The following is a 26625-nucleotide window of genomic DNA, read 5'->3' on the forward strand; positions in this document are numbered from 1 at the left end:
ATACGGGCTTTCAATATTTATTATGATTTATGGTTTACTTAATAAATATACATTTTAGAGCAAAACTTCTGCATATCGACCCAAAACTCTAATCAGAATTCCAAATTTTGCTTCAAAACTGTGCTGAAATATTATTCGTACAAAAAGGGTACGAAAACTCAAAAATTTCATAATCATTATTGTGTTTTAATGTCAGATAATAAACCTTCTTAAAAAAATGTAATGAGATGAGCATGAGATGAGCGTATACACTGTGTCCAAGATAAGGATGTCTATCATGGGGATTTCCGAAACCATTCAAACCATAGAAGGTATGAAGATAGTCTAATTAAGGAAAAGTTGCGCAATTAACCACCATACTTTAAAGAAAACCAAAAAATTCCGATATCAGAAAAACAGAAATTTCCCGATTTCGTTTTTATTTTTTTCTGATGGCATTTGAATAGATACAAAAAAATAACAAACACTTTGTCATTGCCAGTGTTAACAAAAACTATTTCGGTTTAAAAAATGCGCTTTATCTGCACAAGAGTTGTGCACAATTTATACTTGTTTGTATCTGTTCAAATAACATCAGAAAAAAATGAAAACGAAATTGGGAAATTTGGGTTTGTCCGGCATATCTTTGGAACCGGAAGTAATAGGAATTTTCTGGTTTTCTTTAAAGCATGATAAATACCTGGTTTGTGCAACTTTTCCTCAAATTGACTATCGTCATACCTTCTATAGTTTCGTAGATCCCAATGATAAACATCTTTATTTATTATTATTATTTTATTGTGTCCGTCCTTTTTACCGCGCCATAATTCGGAATCATGGGCGAATTTTAGAATTCCGTTTTCGGAAACAGTTAACTAAGGGCTACAGTTTGTCAACATTAAACAGACAAATTGGTTAGCTCATGTCAAAGCAAGCGCGTACGCTCAGGCTACACGTATGATACTTATGGAGGTATAGTACCACCCGCACGTTAGTGAGGGAGGTATTGAATTGGGATAAAAAAACTACCTCTACTTTTTTTTTACGGAAATACACCAGAAATCCGAATCAAACAAAATCTCAATGATGTCTGAAAGAAAGAAAGAAAGAAAGGACTGAAAAGCTTTTGGGCATAACGGGCATGCGGAGGTGTGCGGGTGGTATCTGTGCTAGCCCCAGAAAATTTCATCTAAAACGCTATTAATAAAGTGGCTTTTAAAACTTTAAGAAATGTGATATTCAACGCCATATTCGAAAAACTTTCAGAACTCCTGGGGGATAATCAGGAACTGTAATCATATCTATGAATATTTTACTTGGTATTTAGAATATGGTTGATCCTCCTCCTCCGTTGCTAAAGGTGTAGGCTTTATAACCAGTGTGGCGCTGTCTAAACTCCTTTACAACTCTTCGGGAGAAAATTCAGTATGCAGTAGGTATCAAAAATAAATAGTATCTGTTTTTACAAGTTGCTATACAATTTTTATGACTCTTTAGGAAATACTCGAAACTTTAAAAATGGTCACCAATATTTTGTTCTTGAAATACTAAAATGCATCTTTCTTTTTTTGTTCTTATCACAAAATCTCATTACAGAACGGTTATTAATGATTAAGAACTCCGGTTGGAACTTCAACATTTCACCAGAAAAATCTACCTATTTTGAGTTCCAAAAGTAACTTCTATTGTTACTAATAACAGTACCTCATACACCCTCAACGGTAAGATGAAAAAGCGGCGTTTAATCTTTTAATTGTAAGGTTTAGAGCCAATAAAGCTTTCTTATTATAACATGTCAACTAAATCCCTACTAGTTTTCCTGTTATAAATTGCCTATCAAAACAATTTTAGGCATTTACATTTAAGTGCAGTTTACGTTAGGTATGTCATTTTGCTTAGGATTTCTTCACGTAGAATTTAAGTTCTGTGTAAAATGTGGGGTGTCCCTTCAATGGCATTAAAGTTTTTTGTGATAAAGATTTGCAACTATCTTTAAAATAGGAAAATGGCTATTTTAAGAACTTTTTCGGTAGTTTTGTTCTGAGCAGAGTGCAGGATCGCAGGCATATACCGAGATGGTGACTTGAACAACGCACCATAGGAAATTCAATGGTAATTTCTTCATTTCTGATTATTGGCTTCCCTAATTAGAGATAAAGTCTATTTAGGGTTTTTGTAGAGAAAAAAATTACGAATCCATGCATACTATGGCTTTTAATTTTTTGAACTTTAAAACCAAGAAATTGGATAACTAAAAACTGGCGCTTTTTATAAAGGAAATCAGTGGTGCCATGGTAGTTTTGCGATCAAACAAAGCTCACTGATGGCGCGAATGGGAAATGCAGGCGCTTCTGTTTGATTTCATAATTCCATGGCATTACAGACTTTATAAACGCGTCAGTTTTTAATTTTTAAATTTTTACTGTTTCTGGATTTATAAAATAGAAAACAATAGTATTTATAGATTCGCAATTTTTTTCTCTACAAGAAACCTAAATAGACTTTATTTCTAAAATAACTACGGAAGCCAATAATCGGAAATTAAAAAATTACTATTGAAGTTACTATGGTGCTTTCGTCAAGTCACCACCCCGTATAATAAGATTGAGCTATGTATAAGTAATATTGGAGTAAGATGTGATTTCATATTTGGCAATTCTGTTTGTATTAATTTTTCGGGGAGCTAATTTAATGATTTAATAATAAGACTGTAGGATTAGTGATGATATTCAGAAGAAGTTCACTGGCACAATGAGAACCGCCTAAAGAAGACCCTCCTCAAAAAACTCGTTCTAAGGTTTTGTTTGAACTTTGTGGGAGGCATCCAGATCCATAACTCGAAATAAAATTGTCAAGTTCAGAAGAGCCTACAGCTATTAAATTGTTCGCACATTGTAAATTAAATAACACTGGAATGAATTTTTTTTGCGTGCGTTCATCACGTCTTCAGAAAAATTCTGTATTATTGTTTCACTAATAAGTAATGAGTAGGTACCTAAATTACATTCTGTATTCTGCGAATTTCCCACAACGTGACTGCCTAGTACCTATGCTAGTACATATCATATCTAGATGATTTTGCCACGTGTAGAACTATAAATTATTAATTGCTTACTTTCAACGTTTAAATATACGGGGGAAAAACTTTTAAACGTAGTTTTACTATAAGTACTTATATGAGAGCTTATGCGATTTAAGTATAGGTACCTAACATTTGAAATATTAAGGTAGGTTCGAGGGTAGGTTATTTAAACGAGGTGAGTAGAATGTGATGACTCAGTTGACGTACTCGAGAATGTAATAACAAAGGAGCATTAATAATGTCGGGACGTTTGCATGGATTAATTTACCTCTTTATTTTTCTTACGCATAAAAATGAGATAAAAGTAGGTATATTCCTTCTGTAAATTCGTTTTGCAAAACGCGCCATCTATTCTCGTGTAGCGCCAAGTGCAATTTATTGTTAAGAGTTTGTAACATCGGTTACTTTTAAAATCCACGACTTCTGCGCCCCCAGATTGTCGCGTCCAGAACTAAAAAATCTCGATGTCCAAATCGGTTACCTTTTTTTTCCGTAAGGTTGTTTCACTATTCTATTCTTACACTATGGTACCACACAGTTATAAGCTATCCAGTTCAAAAAGAACGAACTAAATATATGGAAAACTGTAGTAGTTAAGGACTAGGACGGACGGATTAAAAAAGTAGATGCAAGGCAACTAATTTTTGTACATGGTTCAACAGTCCTATTATTTATTTATTTATTTATTGTCCCTCTTGTTCTAGGCCCTCAACAGGCTTACGCCCAATTACAGAGTGACCCGCATAATGCTTTTTAGAGGTGCCCCTGCAGAAAGTCTTAAGGTGTTCTATACTACTCCGGTATTTACCTTACGAATTAGGAAAACTGCAGGAAAACCTAATTCGGAGTAGCCGGCAGAATGCTCGAAACTGATCTAAACAAAATCCCATCTTTGCCACAGATGAAAAATTCACCTCAAACCAGGTTCGAACACCCGACCTCCGGATTTATACCCCAACGCTCTACCACTGAGCTATAATGCTATGGCAGAATAGAGATTGGGTTCACTCATGCAGCTCAGTAACATGGGTTCCACTCAGCAGACTACATTCATTTTTCTCATTGTGTAATAGGCGATACTTACCTGCCAGCTCAACTGACAATAGACCTCCCCATTAACAGTCCTACACAAAATAGCTATGAAATGAGGTAAAATTTCCGAGGGCAAGTTACTGTAAGCCAAAATCGTATCTAAAACCTCGATGCATGCAATTACAACTTCCGTTTTGGAAGTAGAAAAGCACACCGCCGAAATTTGCCTGTAACAAGTCCCCATGTAACGACACAGTACGATAATTAATAAATTCCCTTACAAAATCAGTTGAGAAATCGAATTCTCCATGTAAGCGGCATTAAATTTAATAAAAGTCGTAATAACGCTCAAGTAACCCAAAGTTAAGTCGGCGCTAGTGATTTCGGGTAGAATTTTCAGTAGAAACGGCGCAACCTCCTCCTCGAAGTAGCACGCGTCCTTGCCGTAATTGGTCAATGCCTGGAACAGCTCAAATCTTTGTATTATATCGTCGGGATGGTCGTGGTTTTTAACGACACGAAAGAAATGCGCCCGCATTAGGGACAGCCGTTCATTTTGCCCCTTCAGTAGACACTGTAGGAAGTGAAAGGCCAAGTGCCGCAACTCCTCCGGTTGGTCCTTCGAAAACAAATCCTGCAGGCACGACCAAAGCTTCTCGACGACTTTCTGTGCGAAAAATTGATTAGGAAACAATGCAAACGGGAGAGACTCACATCTTTAAGTTTGTTAGCCACAACGACATCACACAACTCTTTTATGGCCCGAATGCGCGTTGCAGGTGGGGAATCGCTGCTCAGCAAGCGTTCGATGTCTTCAGTTAGTGTAAAATCCGGCCTCGATCTGTGCCCTACGAATTGGACCAATTAGAAGATTATCGGTAGTTTGACCAATCTCACCCTGATTCCCCTTGTTAGTGCGGAAGTATTGCTTCAATTTGTCTTGGAAGGATTTAATTTCTTTCGTGTCCTTAGCATTTCCACTCATCTTGCATGGGGCTGGACATAAACAAAAACATAACCTCACTTCCAAGCCCTATTCCCCAAGTGTTTACAATGGGAGAAACAACAACCTTTGCCCTTTTCGAAAGAATTACAATTTATAAAGATGTAAAATAAGCCAAGTCGCGCAATGGATTTCGATGACATTATATACATAGTGCTCCTGCTGCTCTGTATCGCAATTGGAGCAATATATCGTGAGATTAAGGATGTCGAAAGCAAAAAATGGATAGGAAGTGCCCTGGGACTCCTAATGATTTTCTCCGTATCCGGATATCACATTTGGCATTCGATTTGTACCTTTCTCATTAATGCCGCGATAATTTTACTTGTACCGCAAAGGTGAGCGAGTAAGTAGTGTTAAAATTAAGGTACCTATTCTGTGACTTTCAGCCATTGCCATTTGGTAAGCTTCGGATTTTCGTTTTTATACTTGCTATTTTTTCGAACTACGATCTACTTCGGAATACCATATCCACCGGCCCACACTAACATGATACAAATGATTTTGACGTTGAAATTAGCAGGTTTGGGTTTTGAGGTGAACACTGCCTATTTGAACAGAAAGAAGGGTTCGCCTGAAGAGTCAAGCGGAGAAGACGATGCAACATTTTTTGATGTTTTTCATTACACATTCAATTACATCGGTTTATTAACAGGTTCAAACATTAATTTATTAGTTTAGGTGTTAAATTGACATTTTTCTGAATGAGTATGTCCAAGTCCCTCTTTCACAGAAAGAGTAGAAAGTGATCACTGTAATATATGGCACGGATAGATAAATTGAAACAAATGATCTCGTTAAAAAGGGGACGCGGAGCACAAAATAAAATGAAGTTCAGAACTGAAAACAATATTGTTTATATGGAAATGACAGGAAAACCTATAAGTTTGCTATTTTTCATCTCTAAATTAAGAATGTTAGGTACATCATTACTGTCATAAACTGTTCTACTGCAGTATCCCCTGTATTTCGAGTAGACAGCACTCTCAAAGTACATTCTGTTTGCTATGCTATGTGCATAGCATATCCCGGATAATATTTTGGAGGATTACTTAATAAGGGAAAAAATAGTTTTTTTTTAATTTCAGAGGGAATTAGAACTCTCATGTTATTTTGATCTTTTTGATATGCAGATAGTTTCTTTTTAATACAACTAGGACCAGTTTTTCGATTTCGATCACCAGCAGAATGCAATTTTTATAGTAGTGGGGGCAGTACTGTGTCCTGCATTTTAACAAACAGAAGTACCACTAAAGTTTCAGATCAATCTCAATCGTAATTTCTGTTTGTTTGTAGGTCCATATTATCGATTTCGTACCTTTAAAGATTTTTTCAATCGACCGTTTGGAAACTATGCAGCATGCAATGAAGAAACGATGAAAAAACTAGCTTTGGTGCCACTATTTGTTCTAATATTTCTGGGAGCTACACATTTTTGGCCGCTTGCTGTAAGTAAATCAGGAGGTAGAAGCTATTAGAATAGTATAACACAGATAGTAAACCACCAATTCTGATGGTACCACCCCTACCAGAGTAGCATAATATGTCCATCTCAAGAACTGCATTCATTATTGTCGTTTTTCTAAATATCCCATGCCGATCCATAATCTGCACTTGTGAAAGAATAATGTACCCTCTTACGGTCTCAGGGACCGACGCGATATTAAGCGGTATTATTTTAAGGCATAAAAGATTCCTATGTGTGTCTCTCTCATGTACTTCCTACTTTTTGGTGTCTGACATCAGTGCAATGAGGTAGTGTGATCCTTGCAGTAGTATAGCATTTAGTGGGGTTTTCGGTCTGTGAGTCCCAAACGGTGTTAGGTTTTTTTCTAGAAAAACTAATTACCATTTTTGAACGCCCTTGATATGGGACAAGTGCACACCCAACCAATTAAATAATAGACTATTAAAAGAGAAGTGCATAATGCATGTACAACGAGTTTGAACGTTTTATTATACTTACAATGTAATTTAAAAATAAGGGAAATAAAATAAAATCATATTGACGTTATACTCGAATACATGTCTAATTAAGTGGGCCGTTTATTCGTGATATCATGATTGCGACGTTTATTTTAAAAATCACCGTGTTTGTAAATAAAATGATTTCGGTTGAAAAAGATAATACACCGTCCATTCAATGGCTTATTGCAGAAGCGGAAGAAAAGTTGGTAGGTGCAAAATGCAAATCCAGTCAAGTCTATTATAAAGAATATTAAAACTTGTTTTCGTGGTTGAAAAACTGAAAAAATTGTTTGCTTTTTGAACTAACGACGCATGGTCCAAAATAAACAGCACACTATCCCCGCAACTTGCCAAGTTTCACCTTTTTTTTGGTACACGTTAGTTACATTGCAATGTTTTCAGTACGCGCAATCGGACGCGTTTTACACGGACCACTCTTGGTTATACCGACTTTGGTACACATGGCCAACGTTTCTGATATTCAGAATGCGGCTGTACATCGCCATGACACTATCCGAATGCATCTGCACGATGGCGGGACTGGGTGCTTATCCGCAGCTGTGCGCGGCCAAACCCGGACAGGGCCCCACTGAAAATCTCAAAGAAATGGACGCGATGTACCTACTTCAGCTTGTCGTTTGTAGCTTTCTAACCTGACGATTTTCAGCGCGAGTAATCCAGACCGTCGCAAAACCGAACAATACGACTTCGAAACGATCCACAACATAAACCCATACGAATCCGATTTTTGTACGACGTTCAGAAATGGTATAAAAAATTGGAACATATGCATACAATATTGGTTCGCTTTTAATATTTACAAAAGATTTCCGAACAAAAAACTGAGAACCGTTGCGACAATGGTATTATCAGCGTATTGGCACGGAGTATACACAGGTCACTATGTGTGCATAGGTTTGGCCGCGTTTTATCTCGCCATCGAGGACGTTTACATCAAATTATTTTTAAAGGGGAATTCGGGGAAGGTAAGTTGATGTTGTGGATTTTTAGTTTTTAATTAACAGGTCGTTCGTAGTCATTAAAAATATGGGAGTGGATAATATGGTTCTTAAAAATGCAAGCTTTTTCCTATTTGTCAATGGCATTTGTCTTGCTCTCTCTGCCAAACATTCACAGGTATTATGCGTCATGTTACTACGTCGGGTTTATCAGCGCTGCGATAATGTATGGGGTCGGTTTCCAGCTATTGATGAGCAGACGAAAAGACAAGGATAAACAAAAGTAGACTTAGTTACTTGTGGTATCTACTTAATTAGTGGTACTGAATTGTTAATAAACGTTTTTACAATATTTAATCATTTTACTGTAAACATGTCCCTATTATAAATTTATTTGTTTATTGACGTAAACTATGAAAAACACTGTTCTAATTAAAGAAGTCTCTTTGAGGGCTTTGGAAAGTTGTTCTGGTAAGCGTTAGTAAAATTTTCCAGCGAATTTTAAGGCGATTTCTAAAAAATTAACTTGCCGTTCATGGACGTTTTTCTAAAAAGATTTAACGTTGCATAGGAAGCCCCACAATTAAGTCAGAAAAGTTCAAAAACTAATAAAAATGGACCTGCACAGATCATAGAATGCTCTGGCAAGGGTCCAAACAACTCTGAAAGGAACATGAAAAACTAAGGAAACGATGGAATGTTGTAGAGGTTTGGAAAGCATTAGAAGCAAGGCATGGGAAAAGGAGAATAAGAATGGGTATCTATGGGAAAGGGCAGATAAGCGAATACATTTAGAGATCAAGAATGCAACAAAGAGGGAACATTGCTTTTAGACTTAACAGAAAAGAGAGGATAAGAGGGGCAAATACACATGAACAGATAAGGACATCATCGGATCATTAGCATGTGAAGATAATTAAAAAAAGAAAAATAAAGGCAAGTACTTTAACAACACAAAGACAAAAAGCAATAGGTATAGCATCGATAGTGTCGAGAGAATGCATATAAGCACAGAGGAAGAGTGAAAAAAGAACAAAAGAAGAAAGGGCCGCGCTATTCACTATCGCTCTTTGTTTTAGCATTGAAAATGCTTATGTTTTGTGTATGGCAGGGCCGTAACTAGATATGACCGCGCCCTTGGTGGCACTTCAAACCTGCGCGTGGGGGTATTAAATACCCCCCAACAAAAACGCAAGGACCGGGAGGTCCTTCTCCGAAAATTCAAGTTCAAGGTTTGGAACTTTTTAATTCGAGAATTTCGCTTCTTTAAAACATGGAGAAAAGATTACAAAATACAGTGTGTCCAAGATAAGAATGAACATCATGGACACATCGGAAACGATGTTTTAAAAATGCGGAAATTCCGATCAGTTCCGAAGATATTTAAAAAAACCGAAAGTGACTTTTTAAGCTCACCATTTTACAAGATTTTCGCTGCGACGTTTCGTCTTTGAGAAACCATCATCAACTTCATATTTTTATATGGACCGGAAATAAGTACATGATGTATTGAGTAGCATTTTTTATTACGAATACAATTATGTATGGTACAATTTGCCATTTAGAAGAACAAATTATTTTGACATTTTGTCAACGCCTACTACACCAAAAATGTTAAAAATTTAGTAACAAGCCATTTTTCTGAGCTAAATAATAAATAATTTTTAACATTTTACTGTAGTAGGCGTTGACAAAATATCAAAATAATTCATTGATGGTTCCTTTAAATCAGGAACGGGCAACCTTTTTTTCCAAGAGGCCAAATAAAATTGTTCATAAGCGCCAAAGGCCACACTTGAATTTGTATGTTTAAAGAAATCAATATTTATCTATTTCTTTTTGGTCTTGATCTATTTTTTGCTTTCGTAAAAATCATTTAAAAAAAACAATAAGTAAGTAATTTTAAATGTAACTTGTGGGCCATATGAAGTATTAAGTATGAATTATGTTAGCGGACTGTAGGTTGCCCACGTCTGCTTTAAATGATATATAGGTGATAAAGAATGTTATTGTGCCATACATCGTTGTTGATGGTTTCTGAAAGACGCCAATTGTACAGCTTAAAAAGTTCCTATGAGGAAGTGTTTTTTTGTTTTTTGATATCTTTTCAAACAGGGCCGGTAAAAAATAAAACCGAATATGAATAATTTCGTTTTTTTTCGGAACTGATCGGAATTTACAAATTTTTAAAATATCATTTGACTTACTTGCTTTTCCTTCTTATATTGGACACACTGTATATATTACATTACCATAAGGAGGCAAAAGGGGGGAAGGGCAGAGATGAAGGTAATATCACTTTGTAACGACCCAGCTATTCACCGTCACAGTACGTACAGTATTAACAATCTGGAATAACATTTGTTTAAATAACCTGAATTTTTTTCCTAATACACTAATGTAAAAAGAAATTTTTTCATGGCCAATTTTGCGCCCCCCAGTAGTTGCGCCCTTGGCGGGGGCCCATCTCGCCACCGCCTAGATACGGGTCTGGTGTATGGGTGTATGTTACCAGTTTCTTGCTCAAGGAGAGAAGACAGCAGTGTCGCATCAAGTAACAATTGTACCGTGATCGGTGGGTTAATTTAATAGTGCTCAATTGTTTTGTTAATTCCAATCTAAAATTCTCGCTTATCTCCTTTAATAAGATTACGAGCATGTTATGAGGCTTATTATTCAGAAAGTGTACGTTTGCGACACGAACGAGTGGAGCAAGTGATCCCGGGTGAGAAAGGGTTATTTGTGTTTTACATATTGCGTTATACGGATATCATTCCCAATGTCTCCGATGGTTGCAAGGATTGCGAAATCTGTGAATTTTTTATTTGTGTTTTTATCTGTTACAGATAAGGCAGAAAAGCGCCCTTCTGAATTCAGACGGCCGTTACGAACAGAGTTCAAAGTAATATTTTTATTTTCATCGACTCCTCGATATGACGTTTGAGCAAATTGGCTTTCGATACAGTCAAGTTTCCACATCGTACGTTTACAAGGTATAACCATAACCTAAATTTCATTTTGTACTGTATGTGTACCTACCCATTGTAATCTTCAGTACGTAGAAACAAATACGTTGTAGAAATGTATGAAAGTTTGCTATTATCAACGTGAAGAACGTAATATGCGAACATTGTTAATGTACCAAACATAATTTAACGGAAACGTACTTCAACCAACTTTTCCGTTGTAAACGGACGACGTGAGATTTGTAAGTTTACGGTCTTCTGATTGGCTAACGGACAAACGAAAACGTATGAACGGAGAACTATGAACCCACCTTAATAAATCCCTCTAACTAATCACGATCCGCGCATCGGAGGTCCAAGAGGCTCTTGTAGTTGTTCGTTTATAAGCCCACGCGGTACCTATCTGAAAATTTGAGCATAATTATCCATATGGGGCAATGTCGGTATTGCCTACACACTGGTGGCCGGAATTACCTCAAACGCAATCACTTAAATACATACTTTAAAAATGCCTCAACGTGATTTTTCAGTAAACTAAACGAAATAAGATAGAATACTGTTCATTCTTATACATAGAAACAATTGTTACAACTTACCGATATTTCAATATGGGGCCCTGGAACGCACACCTTTTTTTTATAGTAACACATGCTTTTGCAGAAAAATAGCAATAAAATAACACTGCCTAAACGTTACCAACTGTTGGAAAACATCGATACCAAAAATAAAGGCGATTTCAAACAAAATAAAAGTTAACGGTGCCAAACACGTGATTCTGCATTGAGGTTAAATCAAGTCAATTTGAAAAACACGGAAAATTATAAAAAGTTGTATTCAAGACACAAATAAACAAAAAACGTAAACCAAACGTAGCTTTCCCGCCGCTAAGACCAAGCTGCCAAATGTAACCAACGTTACGCATACAGCTTTCCATTTCTAATAAGTCGCGCCGTCAAAAAGTTGTACATCATTGTAGGTTGAACATACAGGGTGAAACCTCTCACCCTCCTGTGACCCCGGGCCGGGTGGGAAGTTAGGATATTCTTTCTAGCACGATTAAAACTTTAAAAAATACAGAGCGCGTCTCAGGATACCCTTCAAACTATGCCGTTGCAAGTTCCAGAACCGCAATAAACCAGTGTAAGCGCAACACCACCCTCTGAACTGAACCTACATCTACTAGCGCTACCTCCATTTAAAGAGCAACTCCTGGAAAGCACCTAAATGTGAAAAAAACGATGCCTCAAACGATAAAGCAATCAGACCCATAATCAACGGCAGGAACTCGAAACACAGCTATTATTAATACAATTTACAGAGTAGGCTAACAGCAAACCAGCCAGACACTGCAAAATCACTTTGGCAAGAATCTTCACCAGCACCTGTTGTTGTTGGGGTATTGACGATCTCAAACGAGAACACGGAAAAGGTGTGGTGGCAACCTCCCACCGTTGTGGGATTGATACAATAATGTTGTAATTGTCGACTATTGTTAAATAAATTCTGATAACGCTTGTTTAGTTATACAGAAAAAATTTATTACCCTGTAGAATCTAGCATTATTAAAAAAGAGCCGTGAAAGATTTATATTTATGAAAATATCCTACAAAAACCTCAAACTCATTTTGTCTACTAACTGATATTTTTTACATTACATAATTAGCAATAATGAACATCTCCATTCGAAAAAAGCGGCATGTAGTAATAGAGAAGCAGGAATCAAAAATATGAATCATTTATTTAATTATATATATTTGTAATAAGAACTGTACGACGGGAGACATTCACAATCGCGGCATTAAAATTAACACCTCACTATGTTAAATAATAAAGTGACTAACTATCTGTTTTGTAAAAGTGTATACGTACTACAATATTATTCGTAAAGGCATTCAGTTATTTGTTGTATTTCTATATATAAATATATTTATAATAATGGAGCATCTGCCTTCGAAGTTATAAAATCGTCGATTAAGTTTTTGTACTCCGTCCGTGCACAATTTTATAACCTCAAAGTTTGAATGTTCACACTTGAAGTTGCACACACAAATGAATGCAATGCCATTTTTTGTTTAGCGTATTATCAAGAAATAAACACAAAATGCTAAATTCCTCTCCAAATGTAAAAATTCAGACAAAAAAACGAAACATAAAAACATTTAAGTGGAATGTACCATCATAGCGCATTTTAAAACGAATGCCTACTAAGGAATATTAACACAATGAATGAAATAAATTACTTAATATGTATTTTCAACTACTCTACAACAGTAAGAAAATTATGTTAGCGATTTAAGACAGTATCAAAATAACTTTTCTTTGTTAAATTATTAATCTACGTAAAAACTAACCAATGACAATGCGAAAATACGACGATTTTTTTTACAAATAATAATTTAAATTATAGACCTATAAAATGGGAGGATAAACGAAATGGTAACTACGTAAGTTGATAAATAAGCATTCACTTTATTGTTTAACGCATCCGATAGCAAACCTATGAGTTAAACAAGAACGAGAATCACTCCCATAGGTTACGTATCGGACGCAACGCACTCCATTAGAATACTAAATTAGCTAAGGATAGTTCCGCTCGCAGGTGGTCGGTAATATTACGCTCGTATGATTTGTTTTTTTTTACAGTCTCATAATCCACCCCTCGCGCGCGATTCTTATATAAAAAAAATTTCCTATACAAATCGGCAAATTCACATTTTGCAGGTGTAAAGGGCCTACTGCTTCGTACAAAGTGGCCGTTACTCGTAAACCGATCGAAAAGAAAATACCCATTTATCAAAATACAAGAATGAACTTGACGGCGACGGTTGTGAGATTGGATTGTAAAATTAACCATTCCGAAATTATAAAAAATTGAAATTAACGCGGTCGGTTTTTTGGGTGCCACGATTTCCAATTACAGGCAGTTCGTAAACTCGCACGTCCTGATGGTCTTTGAGAAAAATGGGAGAAAAGAAGACTTTGTTTAAGATCAGTAGCAATATGGAAGAGTTCTGGGGAGGTGTTTGACTCGAGCTCCGGGAAGACAACCTTGTAACACACACAACATTCGGTTGAACACCCTGTAATACAGCATTTTCGTGCGAAATAAGTACATAGTATGACGGACGCGCACCCAAAAAACGGACAAAAGTGAAATAAAAACTTTAATTAAACGAGACGATACCTATTTTTACTCATACAGTTAAAAAAGCTTCGTTAAAGATCGCATTTGTCACTTTTTCCCTATATTACCCCTACTTTTCTTGCTCGGTTTCTCGTCTGAATTTGAATCGTCGTCGTGCGATCTCTTTAAGTCGCCCTCATTCGAATCGTTAGTCGAATCCGACACGATACTGTCGTTCGTCTCGTCGTTGGCCATAATCGGAGAGCTCGGCTTGTCCATGCTGTCTTCGGTGAACGACGTGGTCGTATCGTCATCGAGGACCGCCGACTTGCCGTTCATAGGACCCTGATTGCTTTCATCGGACGTTGTCGCGTCCAACAGATCGCCGTTCGAGTGGACGAGCGAGTTTCCATTTTCAATGCCGACGCCTGAGGAAAATTGGAGGTCATTACGAGCACATTAATAATACGAGAAGAACCTACTAGAGAGCAATTCTGGTTTCAATTTTGTCACTATGTAATGGGTCCAAATTGCCAATTCGACTTTGTGGGGCGACCACGACATTTTGTGATCCTCACGTTTTAATCTGTCTACTACGGCTTTAATGTGGTTTACAAACTTCAGGTACTCCTTGGTGGTATAATCTATGCCTTCAATTTCTGGTATCGCCATTAAACATTCGTCTGCCATAAACGGTGCACTTTCCGGACATGCTGCTGCCAGTAGAGCTGTAAGAATATAAATTTTATGAATGACCATCTTTTAATGACACACATACACAGTGACTATCAACATTAAGAGCGCGCAACATCGTCATTTGTTTTACAATAGCGTAAAAGGGCTACGTATAGTTTTTTTTCAATCAAAAATGAACAAAAAAATTATATCTTTAACCCATACTTCATATCATAACAAAATTCTTTTTGTATTCAAACAACATATAGGTTTGATGCGGAACGAACATATTGATTGTATCTTCATAAAAAAGGTATAGTTTAATGTGGAAAACTGAAAATGAAAATCGATTTTTTCAAATGGAACCATGACGTTATTTTTTCATCCAAGCCATGACGTTTTCATTAGCGATCGAAAATATCATATTTATATAAATATCATATCACATGATATATATCGGATATATATCAGATATATATCGGATATATATCAAATAAATCCTTGACTATATTTCATTTCCAAAACTTTTTATTCAATAAAAAAAGTCAGTACTGTCCTTTTTAATTATACATTCAAAGTATCGCCAAACTGGATGCGAACTGGAACGAAAAATAACTTTTCTATGAGATCAAAAAGTAAGGTGCATAACTGGTCCTACCTACAGATGGGGGTGAGATTTTATAATGTCCTTCCGGCACATGTATTACAATGTTGGCTCCTTTTAAAAACCAAATTAGAAAAATTCTTCAATCAATGGTGCTATACACACTGGATGATTTCTTTACGAATATCAAAAAATGCTAATCATATTAAAAAAAAAATAAAATAAATAAATAAATAAATTTTAATATATACACCTATTTACATTTCTTTTTTATAGATATATTTATATTATTTATTGTACTTTATTGTGTTTTTTATTTTTGTTGTTATTGTGTGACAGTTACACCACATTCGTGGTTGAAATAAATGCTCTCTCTCTCTCTCTCTCTGCTTTGGTTTTGGCATATTAATTAAATAAAAATTACTATTCTTATTCACACAACACAACAGTCAGGGAAAGACTGAAAAAGCAAATAAAACATTAAACAAATCGTTGCGCCGGTGATTCACCTGATCTGCAATAAGGGAGTACCCGATCGGCGAAGCTCACGCGGCAGCTGAACGGATCGATACTATACAGTTTATTATTGAATATATCTGATATATATCAAGTGATATATATCGCGATATATATCGGATATATATCACTTGATATATATCCTTCGAACCCTGGTTTTCATTATACTGAACGTCTAAAAATTAGGAGCCTTTTATCAAAATTTCAGATCAATTCCAATGAAAAGTAATCTAAGTGTAGAAGTTAAACCTTTGGGAATTTGTCCGAAAATAACAACGATTTTGCATAAGAAAAAAAAAATATGTATATGATCATGATCAATATGTAATACTAACAAACGTGTAAACAAATATAGAAAATGTGGATATGGCTATAGCATGTGCAAAACCAAATTTTGAACCTGGTGTTAGTATTGCTTTTATTTAAAGTGCATATGTATGAAATTTCTTTTAATTGCTTCCATAAATAAGAAAATTGGCACTGCACTTCATGCACAAAACCAAATTTGGAAACTGGCGCTACATTGGCTTTTATTCCAGTGGCTATGTATCAAATTTCATTTACATTCCTCCATAAATAAGAAAGTTGGCACTGCGCATGCGCAAAACTAAATTTTGAAACTGGCGTTATATTTGCTTTTATTCCAAAAGGCTATGTATCAAATTTCATTTAAATGCTTTCATAAATAGGAAAGTTTGCAATTGCTTTCAATAATTGTAATGTCTTTTTTTTATACTCCTGTTTAGTCGGAAAGGAAATGACCTTTACTTTTTGTTTTTACATGAGACATCCTGTATATGTTATTGTTATCGAAAGCAGACTAAAAAAAAATTACATAAATGCTATAACAAAGGTTTTTGTTTTATGCAAAAAGATACAAAAATTCAAACAAAAAATACTAGAAGTTATATCATCTTTGAAGAAACTAATAATTTTAATGTCTACAGTAAACGTTCGAAATGTATATACAGGGTCGCTATAAAAGATGGAACGGAAGCGACCGCCATCTTGAATTTTTTTAAATGGCAACATAGATCATGTGACACGTCATTAGAAAGTTTATTTTTTCTGTTTCTTACTACTTTAATCATGTATGGTGTTAAATTAGAAAATAATGCAGAAAAATTTGAAAAACCGTTGCCATTTTTCACAAAATTAAGATCTATTTCTGTTTTGTCATTTATTAAACGCCTGCTCTTTGTTTCTTTTTTGACGTTCTGTTAATAATAATTTAAAAGTATCTAAATTTATTGTTCAAAAGTGACGAGGCTCATTTTCACCTCAATGGATTTGTCAATCAGCAGAATTGCTGCTGCTGGGCAAAAACAAATCCGAGGAAACTTCCTGAGAGACCCCTTCACTCCCCGCAAAGTATCCGCGTGGTGCGCGATCTCGAGTCTTTGGGTCCCTCTTTTTTGAGAACGGGATTGCGGTCACTTCAACGATACACAGACATGATCAACCCACTTTTTTTGCCAAATCTGTAGACTGAACCTACAGCAAGATGGGGGCCACCGCCCACACTGCCAGGGCGTCAATGGCCCTGTTGCGAAACTTGTTTCCGGGTCACTTAATCTCAAGATTCGGAGATGTTTCCTGGCCTCCTCACTCCAGTGTAATAGTTTTTCAGAGTAGTGCAGGGTGTCCTATTAAAAAAGGTCATGCAAAATTCATACAATCTAAATCTAAATTTGTAATTGAACCCCATAAATGTTCAAGGTATAAGCTTCCTAATGACCTATCATACATATGGCCTATGTGGCCATTAAAAAAAATTTTCAAGATGGCGGTCGCACTGAAAAACCCCGTATCAAAAAATTTTTTGTAAACCTCATTATATGTGAAATAATGTCAAATGGAAGCGTACTAATTTCATGCCATGTATCAAACGGATTGAACTGAGAGCATGGATTTCATCTTTAATAGTAATAACTACCCTGTATATTATACATCATATTTTTCAAATGTGAAATTTGAAATGACCTCCAGCCATTTTTATTTATTGGTATCGACTGCCTTAGTTACCATGGATAAAATAAACGAAACAAAATCTCCATAAACCCATCCATGGCCTACTATTTCAAAATCGTAAAAATAAGGTTTTTATTTTTGGTTTAAGGCTAAAATTAAAAAAAAATAAAGATTCCGATACATCAATGTAATGAGGAAAAATAATGCGAAAAAAAATCACGTTACGATATACAGGATGTTGTATTTAAAAAATATCAACTTCGGGCTAAATCTCGGAAACGGTGGTCCAAAAAATTTGTTTACAACTCCACTGGCTGGATTCTATGTAAAAATATCTAAAATGGACAGTTTTTACCTTTTTTCCATCTTACATGGGTAGTAAGATATGCTAACAATCTCAAAAGGTCACATTTTTCGTTTTCAGCCTGTATCTTAGAATCAAACGTAACGTAAAGTTTCACAAAAAAAAGGGACCCAGGGTCGCGCAAACCGCAAGTCTCTATCTAACAGCTGAAAAACACTGCAGTCTCAACCAAAATAGGACACACTGTACATTCGATATCAGAATGCATATTATGAATCTATCTATTAATGCCTATGTCTAAAAAAAGTGCTCTAGGAAAGATTTTGCCAAAATCAATTATCTTTAATAATAAGAAAGTCATGGGAGATTTAAGGAAATCAACAAAATTAGAGAAATGCCCCCTAGCGGCTAGCTGAATTTAAAATTGCGCTCCAGACACCTAGATCCATTTTTCCTTAGTTAAAATAAAGAAAATGTTCACCCTGTATATAATAAGCTTTTTCTTATACTTTCTTAATTTTTTATTTCAAAACGTTAGTTTACGGTTGGCCATCGTATTAAAAAAAATTCCTGATGATGAATTGTTTTTTAGCTAGACAGTAACGTAAAAACCTAGTTTTAATACACTTATTTCCTTCTTTTATTTATTAGTTATTTATTAATTTTTCCCTTTTTCTTATGTTTAATTTACAATATAATTTTGCAAAAAAAAAACAATTTTGGGAAATAGATTTTCTTATTTCCTGGATGTATTCATAGAGATATTGCAAAATAAATATCACATCAATACAAAATGCTAAAAGTAACAATGTAATCAAACGCTTTTTCTTCTCGCGGCCATCATCAACTTTATTTTTTGCCACATTTATCATTGCTTATTAGTTATTACATTCTATACTATACGTCTACCCTCTTTTAGGCGGTTAGTCAGAACTAAGATATTGTCAATTAAACATTTTGTTATATTGATAAAGGTTTTGTCTTTTTTATCGATTTTTAGAAAATTGAAAAAAAAAAATTTTTTTTGTACCCTGAAATATTCAAAATTTTCAATTTGTGAAACACCATGTTGTTGGGTACACCTTGCTTTAACTTGAATGACCCCCTATCTCATAAGCCTTATAAGGTCTTCAGTGATGAGGCAGCTCAAATTTTGGATCTGTACAATGGTTTTTTTAACTGCAAGAGAGATTTTTGAAGTAACCATTTCTCAAATTGTGCTAAAAGTTACTTTTCCTGTTCGTTTAATAAAAATAACATGGTAATACAGTTTAAATATGTAGGAATACTTATAATAATCACGGAATACCTAGAAATGCCTGGGAATAATTGGGAAAAAATCCAGGCATAAACTTGGAAATTTACTAAAGTATTCACAGTATGGGAATCCCTGGACATTTTCTGCCTCATATTTTTGACCTCTTGATGCATTATGTATTTTTTCCAGTCATAAGTGGAACGACACAGGGTTCAATATAAGACTAGGTGCACTTTTTTTAAAAATTTGTGTCACCACTAAAATTGCACAACGGTCACGGTTGCGAATACCTCACACCTCGGCATTAAAAATTGCCCAACTCACCTGATGCCATCGTAGTTCCAACACCTTTAAGGTTCGACAGTGCAGTAATCGCCTGCTCTAGATTGGGCAATTTCTTGAAGGCCTTCTTGGTTTCCTGGATTACTGCGCGCGGCGTGTTCACTTTAACGAGGTACGAAAGTTGCGGATAAAATTTCCCCCTAATCTGTTTCCATTTCATCGTCTGTACGAGCTCCTCGTGGATCATGTGGGCCTCCTTGCCTCGACTCTTGATTTTCTTCGGCAGTTCGTTTTGATACCTACAGACATCGGTGTGTGTAAATAAGCTACCTATAAAAAAAGATTGGCCGGTGGCCAAGCTAGGCTCGCCGAGAATAGTGGAACAAGCTGTCTCAGATTTTTTGTACAGTAATGATCCCTTAATTGATTATGCAATAAATCGAATCCATTTAATGCATCAGGAGGCGTGCGTGTAAAATTCCCTCATATCAATAAAAGGACAAACCGCCAATTACTTTTAGCACTAGATCGAATGCGCGAATATTTGAACATTTCCCAGTTTTCATTTAAAACAACCCCCAAATATCGAATATAATAAAACATTAATGCCTTTCCCAAACCAAAGTTGGCTTTGTTTGAACAGGCACCATTTTGAAAGGCAGTCCCGATAAGTTTGATGTTTTATTAATTTTCCGCGAACGACGTTAGGTTTTTCCAATAACGCGCGCGTTTAATGAACAATTAAAGGGCCAAACGCGTTTTTAGAAAATGAATTTTGCAACGGGCTCGAAATTGAAGGGAAAACTCACGTAGCCATGATGATAAACGAAGTACAGCCATTGACGATATCGTAGTTATGATTAGAAAAAGGCCGGTAAACAAACGAAAATCGGGAGAGCGAGTGCAATTGTCATCGATTACCACGTGACAAGCGTGATTTTAATGACCGCCCGCTAAGATATCGTGAGGGTGTACTCATTCAGCGGCCGTCAGCGGACACATATGAATGCGGGTTCAATGACACACTCAAATACTTACCAATTATCTAGTTTGATTAGTTCCTCGGGCTTCTTATTTGTCTTCTGCTCTGACTTGAGCTTTAAGGCTTGGGGGTAAAGCTTTAAAACTTGCTCGAACTGCGACGAAGTACCGTGCTGAAAAAACGTAGCCGTATCTTTTGCGGAGGCCATGACTGATCGCGACTGGCACTGCTCCGCTGGCGTGCTGTACGGTAGTACGCTCGATTGCCGTCTGCGCTCCTTGCGGCAGCACTACCGTGGCCTCGATGTTTCCCCTAGCTTAGCCTAACAACGTCTGACATTCCCCATTCCCCCGCAACGCTGCCAGATGTACTCGCTACGTTATTTTTCCTCTCGCCCTTCCTGCAAGATAATAACAGCAAAAAGGTAAAATTTCGTTCGCTCCTCAAGCTCAACATTCAATTACTTTATTTACCGAGTGCGGTTAAGACAACACCACCACAACCGCCACCCCTAATCGCATTACTCGAGCTGCCCACTGCTTCGATAGCGTTATCGGAAACTTTCCCATAGCTCATTTTTTTTCAATAATTTACCCTACGCGATTGATATCCACGTAACGAACGATCGCCGCTGTTTGATAATGAACGATCTTCAGCGCATATTCACATTTTCTAGTATTTTAACCTTCAGCTTTCACATTGCGGTCAAATTTGTTATAACCGCATTATTAACGATTTCAATTTTCGAAAAACGCTACGCGCCCATGGAATTGTTCTGTTTTTGTAATTCCATTCCAACAATAAATTTTGGTGTAGGTATATTATCTCACCTGCCCAAACACGTACCGACGTAGGTTTTTAAAATAAATAAATGTGTCCTATAAGATTAACAGTATGAATAATGAATGTTAACAAAATTTGTGTAGATACGGCGGCACATTTGAAAAATTTTAAACATTCCGAACTCGCTCAAAAATTCAAAGTTGGCATATGAGGAATGTTCATACACATTTTAATACGAAAAGAAAAAAAAACTGGTGCCAGTTTTTGAGAGAAAAATTTAAAAAATCGAATCATTAAGAAATTTGGAATTAATGATTTAAAAAAATGAAATTCACGAAAAAATGTAAAGATCGAAGCATTTAAGAAAATGCTATAATTCTAGCAAGAAAATACACAAAAATGAAAAACAACTAAAAATTAGGAACATTAAAAAAAATTCGAAGAATCAAAAAATTGCAGTCCAAAAAAAGGAAATTAATAAAAAATCAGGAAAATTTCGAAAAATTAAACTGAAATAAAATTGCAAAAAAAAGGCCCACACAAACATAAGGGAATTAAACATTTAGAAAAATTGTAAAACTCCACGAAAAGAACAATCTAGAATAACTTTTTTAATTACTTTCCGTGAAATTTTCTTGTTTAAAAACCCTCTTCTAATCTGAGAAAATAACAAACGCTAGTTGTAATTTTTTGAAATGATTCTGTTTTTTTTTCTTTCCTCAAGTTTTTTAGATTGGATTCTTGAGTACATACTGGTTTCAGTTGTTCCAATTTAAATTTTCGTATGAATTGCTAGAATTATTTACTTTGTCTTAAATTTCTATATATTTTCAATTATTTTTAAAATGAAGTGTTTTTTGAATTCCTGAATTTTTTATTCGTCAATGTTATTATAAATTCCACCTCGGATATAACAGAAATTAAAATTTTTTTGAACACGCGCTGCATTTTTTTGAATGGATAGGTATTCATTTTCAATTATTTTTTTAATTTTTCGTATTTCTTAAACCTATCGAATAATCTCAAATTAAGTAATTTTTCCGAATTTGAATTTTTGAGTTTCAGTTACCTAATTTTTGCGTTTTCTTAATTTGTCTTCTACGGATTTTTTAAACCTTACGAATTCTTAGTTTTTTTAATCTCTTTATACCATTTCTTTGATTTGTATACTTTTTAAATCTTCGAATTTTTTTAAGTTGTTTGAATTCTTTTAAAATTGAATGAATGTTCAATTCTCTTCAAATGTTGGCGCAAGTTTTGTAATTATAGAATTTCAGATTTTTTCAATTTTACGAACATGCATTTCTCTTCATCACTTTGTTTTTTACCTTTTTATGTTATTCCAAATTTTCTTCGATTTTTAACATTGTCCGATATGCATTTTATAATTTTTGGCATTTCTGAAATATTTCATATTTGTTGGAATATTTAAATTTTTTCACAGAAATAAAAAAATACATAATAAAAATATGAAATATTTCATATTTGTTGGAATGTTTTAATTTTTTTAAATTAAGATTAAATTCTCTTGATTTTTGTAGCTTTTCGATATTATAAATTTCTCAATTCTTAGAATTTTTCTTAAATGTTGCAATTCTTTTTTTGTGTTGTTTTAATTTTTCGAATTTTGTCTTTCGACGCTCAATTTTTGTGTACACGTCCTGGAGTTTGTTGAAATATTTTGTATTTATATGATTTTGGACATATTTCCGAATTCAAATCTTTTTCTATTTCATTTTTTATAATTTTTCGAAATTTTCTACTTGTATAAATCTCCTTGATTCTTTTTAATTACCTGGTTTTTTAAGTTTTTCCATATTATTAAATTTTGTGAATTTTTCGTTATTTTTTTAAAGGAATTTTTGTAAATAAATTGATAAATTTTTCAAGAATTTCATGAATTTATCTTGATTTTAGTTTAATTCAATTTTCACAATTTTTCTGAATTTTCTTAACTTTCAATTCTTGGAATTTTTACTATTCTTTAATTTACAATTCTCTTCCTCGACATTATTTTCTGATTTTTAAAATGTATTTAATTTTTCTGAATTTGTTTTTTAAAGTTTAATATTTTTCAAATTTTCTCAATTTTACTATTTATATACACCCATTGTTTTTATATATTCCATATTCTTATACATTTTCAATTATCTTTTTGAATTTGCTAAATTTATGACTTTTTTAATGTGTTTCGATCTTCTGATTTGTTTAATATCTTTCTTTCTTTCTTCCTAATTATACAAAATCTTGGTATTTCTTTAACTTTTCCAAATTTTTTGAAATTTTCATTAATTTACAATTCTATTTTTTCCTAATTTCATAAATCTTCTTTTTCTGATTGTTTAAATTTTCCAAAATTTTACAAATTGTATACGCTTCTACATTTTGACTTAAGTTCCAGATACACACCTGAAGAGTCACCAGGGAGGGCCCTTAAAACCGCCACACTCGTCCGATTGTCTAAAATGCATCTGACCGTTTGGAATATGGTTTGTGCTAATATTTAATTGCTGAAATTTCGTCCGATTCGTTTAAAAAAAATGCTTGGTGCTATAAAAATTGCTTCCAGCCCTTTATTTTTCGAAAACACTGCTTTCAGAATTGCGCAATGCAAAGGATTCGATTAGCTTATTTGAATTTTACCAGTGAAATTAAACGCGCAAGGCATCGATTCGTGAGCGAGTCGCATCACAAAACGCGAGCATGTAGAAATTAATATACCGGACGTTCGTCTGTAGACCTACCCACTTTGCCATATCATTTGAATCGTAATTTCCGTAAAGAACTCCGTGTGTAAATTAGGTCGTTTTCGACAAGGCGGAACTGTAAACCACTTTTCTATTTTATTTCCGAAAACCTTCGGCTTCAAAATATGATTAGAAATCCGGTTTGAGGTCAACGCAACGGGTTTGGAAAATCTTTAGGAGAGGAGCCAAAATCTTGTGGCGCAGCTGTGGTTCAACAAAAAAAAAAGCCCTCGCGCAATTTGGCAACTTCGCTTTTACATTTCCTGTGTACTCAACGGGGCTCTGCCCCTTTAAAGAGCCGCTTGATAATTTACAAAATTATCATCCGTGTCCGTTTAGACCTGTTGTGACCATGTTATAAAACGAGTTGTTTATGTTCACTCATTCACTCGAAATTGAAGATTTCCTAGCATTTATTCCGCGCTCGTAAAATGAATCATAAAACGTATTTAGAATGTGATATATACAGTGTGGGTCGAAGTAGAAAAGTTCATGAATTTAAATGATGCATAGGGGCATTGGGGAAATTTTATAATTAAACTTGACGTTTCAAGTACGCCGTGAGCAGGTGTCGAGTGTACACAATAAAGGGCAAGCACCTGCAGGCGTTCGTTATGAAAGGTCGAAATTTAGGGAATAAGTCGCCTTTCGGCTGGGTCGACGTTTTCAAATGGATTAAAAAGGCTAAAAGCGTAACTGTAAATGAGCGAGTCAACCTTTCGTATTGTGTAAGCTTGGTTGAAAGTCATGGCACACTTGACGGTTTTCCTGAGAATTCAACGATCGCTCGCCGTTCAACAGAATCTAATCCGACCCACTTGCTTTTTCAACGAATTCGAAACTTTATGGATTAAATTTCGTTAACGAAATTTTTCATGTTTTGGATTAAAACAATGAGAGTTTCTGTACAGAGTTGACCCCGTTGTGCTTCAAACGCGGCGACATATTGACGTCACACGCACAAGCCCCGCCCACTCGATATTTTGTTGCATTAACCATGACAGCGTGACGTATATCAAGTTAGCATTGTTGAAAGACTGACTACGCAATACCAAAGGGGATCCTTGTCGATTACCAACGGTTTATCCAAGAATAATGAGTGTACTCGACTCGAGATTAATTTTAAAAAAAAAGACGAATGAATCACTAAACTAGCGCTCGAGAAAAATTTCTAAAACATTAGAAAGTTTATGACCTATTAAAGACCGGAGTTTTTGTCGCATTTCTCTTTATCAAGTGGTTTAGGCGCCGTATAGTCTGCTAAGTGGAACGCATTCCCGTTATTGTTATGGGATTTCAAGAATAACCACATTATTCGCCACTTGTTGCTACTTACGATTCTTTTATCATAAACCTAACGGCGCATACGCTTAATATATATAAATTTCCCCCGAATGAATAAATTCAAACCGAAACTTTTTTTTCGTATTTTTTCCGACGCCCTGCTAAAATCATTATTTTTCAGTCAATAACCCCGGACGGCTCTAATTTATATTACCCAATCGGATTCGGGCGATTTTTGTTAATGTTCAAAAAAATGAGAGACGTTGAAGAAAATCCTGACTTAAAAAATGTATTTAGATTCCCTGACATTTACAGCAGAAAAAAAACCATGCGCAGTTATAATTTAAAGATATCATTAATTTTATACATAACGTAACAATCGACGCCGTCGCGTTTTGCATTGTCGAACACGTGTGATTAGAGAGTACATGTGGGTACTTACCAATGCTATAAAATGTGTTGACAATGTTGCTTGGTCGATTTAAATCTTATATCACAACCTCTTGCTCTTTACGGTTATGAAATAGCGATGACGTAGTGGCCCCTTTTATCATTGCAAACAAATAGTTTATCGATATATAATGCTGTTGTCGTACAGCTGGCACCATCTAGCGGTCTTCTGCGGAACACAGGATCATTTCCTTGTGAAATTTTATTTGGCAGTTAACTATATTTACATGCGATGGCTAGAATCTGGAGCGTAGAGTGAACTTAGGTACACACACACATAGACCTTCATTCATCTTTCCGCCATGATTAAAGTCGTCCACCCCAAGCGTCACCCACGCTTGAGGACACCTGCAAGCAACCATCATTCCTGCAACATGGAGTCTCTCATCAGTTGGCATATACGGTAGCTCTTCCCTATGGAACTTGAGGAACAATGTAGCTCACTTTACCATTCAGTATATACGCGGCCGCTTGACTGCCTCTACTAGAATTCGACAGTTATCGTTTGCCTACCAGGAGCCTACCTCGCTAGTCGCTCCATCTGTTATTCAATCTTCCCTTTGTTCGCAGTCGCAAGGCCTGATGGGCGATCCTGCACGTGGCAATTAAAAGGAGGCAGACCGAGGGGTGGCGTTGGTCCACATGGCACCCGTGCA

At 35.4% G+C, this 26625-nt stretch overlaps 3 protein-coding genes across 4 annotated transcripts; 1 reads left to right on the forward strand and 2 right to left on the reverse strand.

Annotated features, from left to right (window-relative positions):
• Positions 1-4082: 4082 nt before the first annotated feature.
• LOC116178732 (tuberin-like) lies at positions 4083-5175 on the reverse strand. Its single transcript, XM_031498313.1, has 4 exons — positions 4991-5175; positions 4808-4941; positions 4375-4760; positions 4083-4320 (listed from the first exon to the last, which is right to left on the reverse strand). Exons 1-4 carry the CDS (start codon positions 5076-5078, stop codon positions 4098-4100), a joined length of 831 nt encoding a protein of 276 aa, XP_031354173.1. The 5' UTR covers positions 5079-5175; the 3' UTR covers positions 4083-4097.
• Positions 5176-5185: 10 nt separating this feature from the next.
• On the forward strand, positions 5186-8375 carry LOC116178731 (lysophospholipid acyltransferase 7). The gene is made up of 6 exons (XM_031498312.1): positions 5186-5434; positions 5486-5751; positions 6393-6544; positions 7467-7681; positions 7732-8050; positions 8101-8375. Exons 1-6 carry the CDS (start codon positions 5223-5225, stop codon positions 8308-8310), a joined length of 1374 nt encoding a protein of 457 aa, XP_031354172.1. The 5' UTR covers positions 5186-5222; the 3' UTR covers positions 8311-8375.
• Positions 8376-12561: 4186 nt separating this feature from the next.
• On the reverse strand, positions 12562-26107 carry LOC116178058. Of its 2 annotated transcripts, XM_031497340.1 has the most exons (5): positions 25962-26107; positions 20762-21105; positions 19766-20022; positions 14596-14841; positions 12562-14541 (listed from the first exon to the last, which is right to left on the reverse strand). In XM_031497340.1, the coding sequence occupies exons 2-5, from the start codon at positions 20911-20913 to the stop codon at positions 14222-14224; spliced, it is 975 nt and encodes a 324-aa protein (XP_031353200.1). In that variant the 5' UTR covers positions 20914-21105; positions 25962-26107; the 3' UTR covers positions 12562-14221. The 2 variants fall into 2 exon arrangements, with proteins under 2 accessions (XP_031353200.1, XP_031353201.1); XM_031497341.1 differs by lacking the exons at positions 20762-21105; positions 25962-26107 and adding an exon at positions 20533-20663.
• Between the last annotated feature and the right edge of the window lie 518 nt (positions 26108-26625).

Source organism: Photinus pyralis, unplaced genomic scaffold, assembly GCF_008802855.1.
Source record: "Photinus pyralis isolate 1611_PpyrPB1 unplaced genomic scaffold, Ppyr1.3 Ppyr1.4_LG8, whole genome shotgun sequence".
In the NCBI taxonomy this organism is placed as follows: Eukaryota; Metazoa; Arthropoda; class Insecta; order Coleoptera; family Lampyridae; genus Photinus; species Photinus pyralis.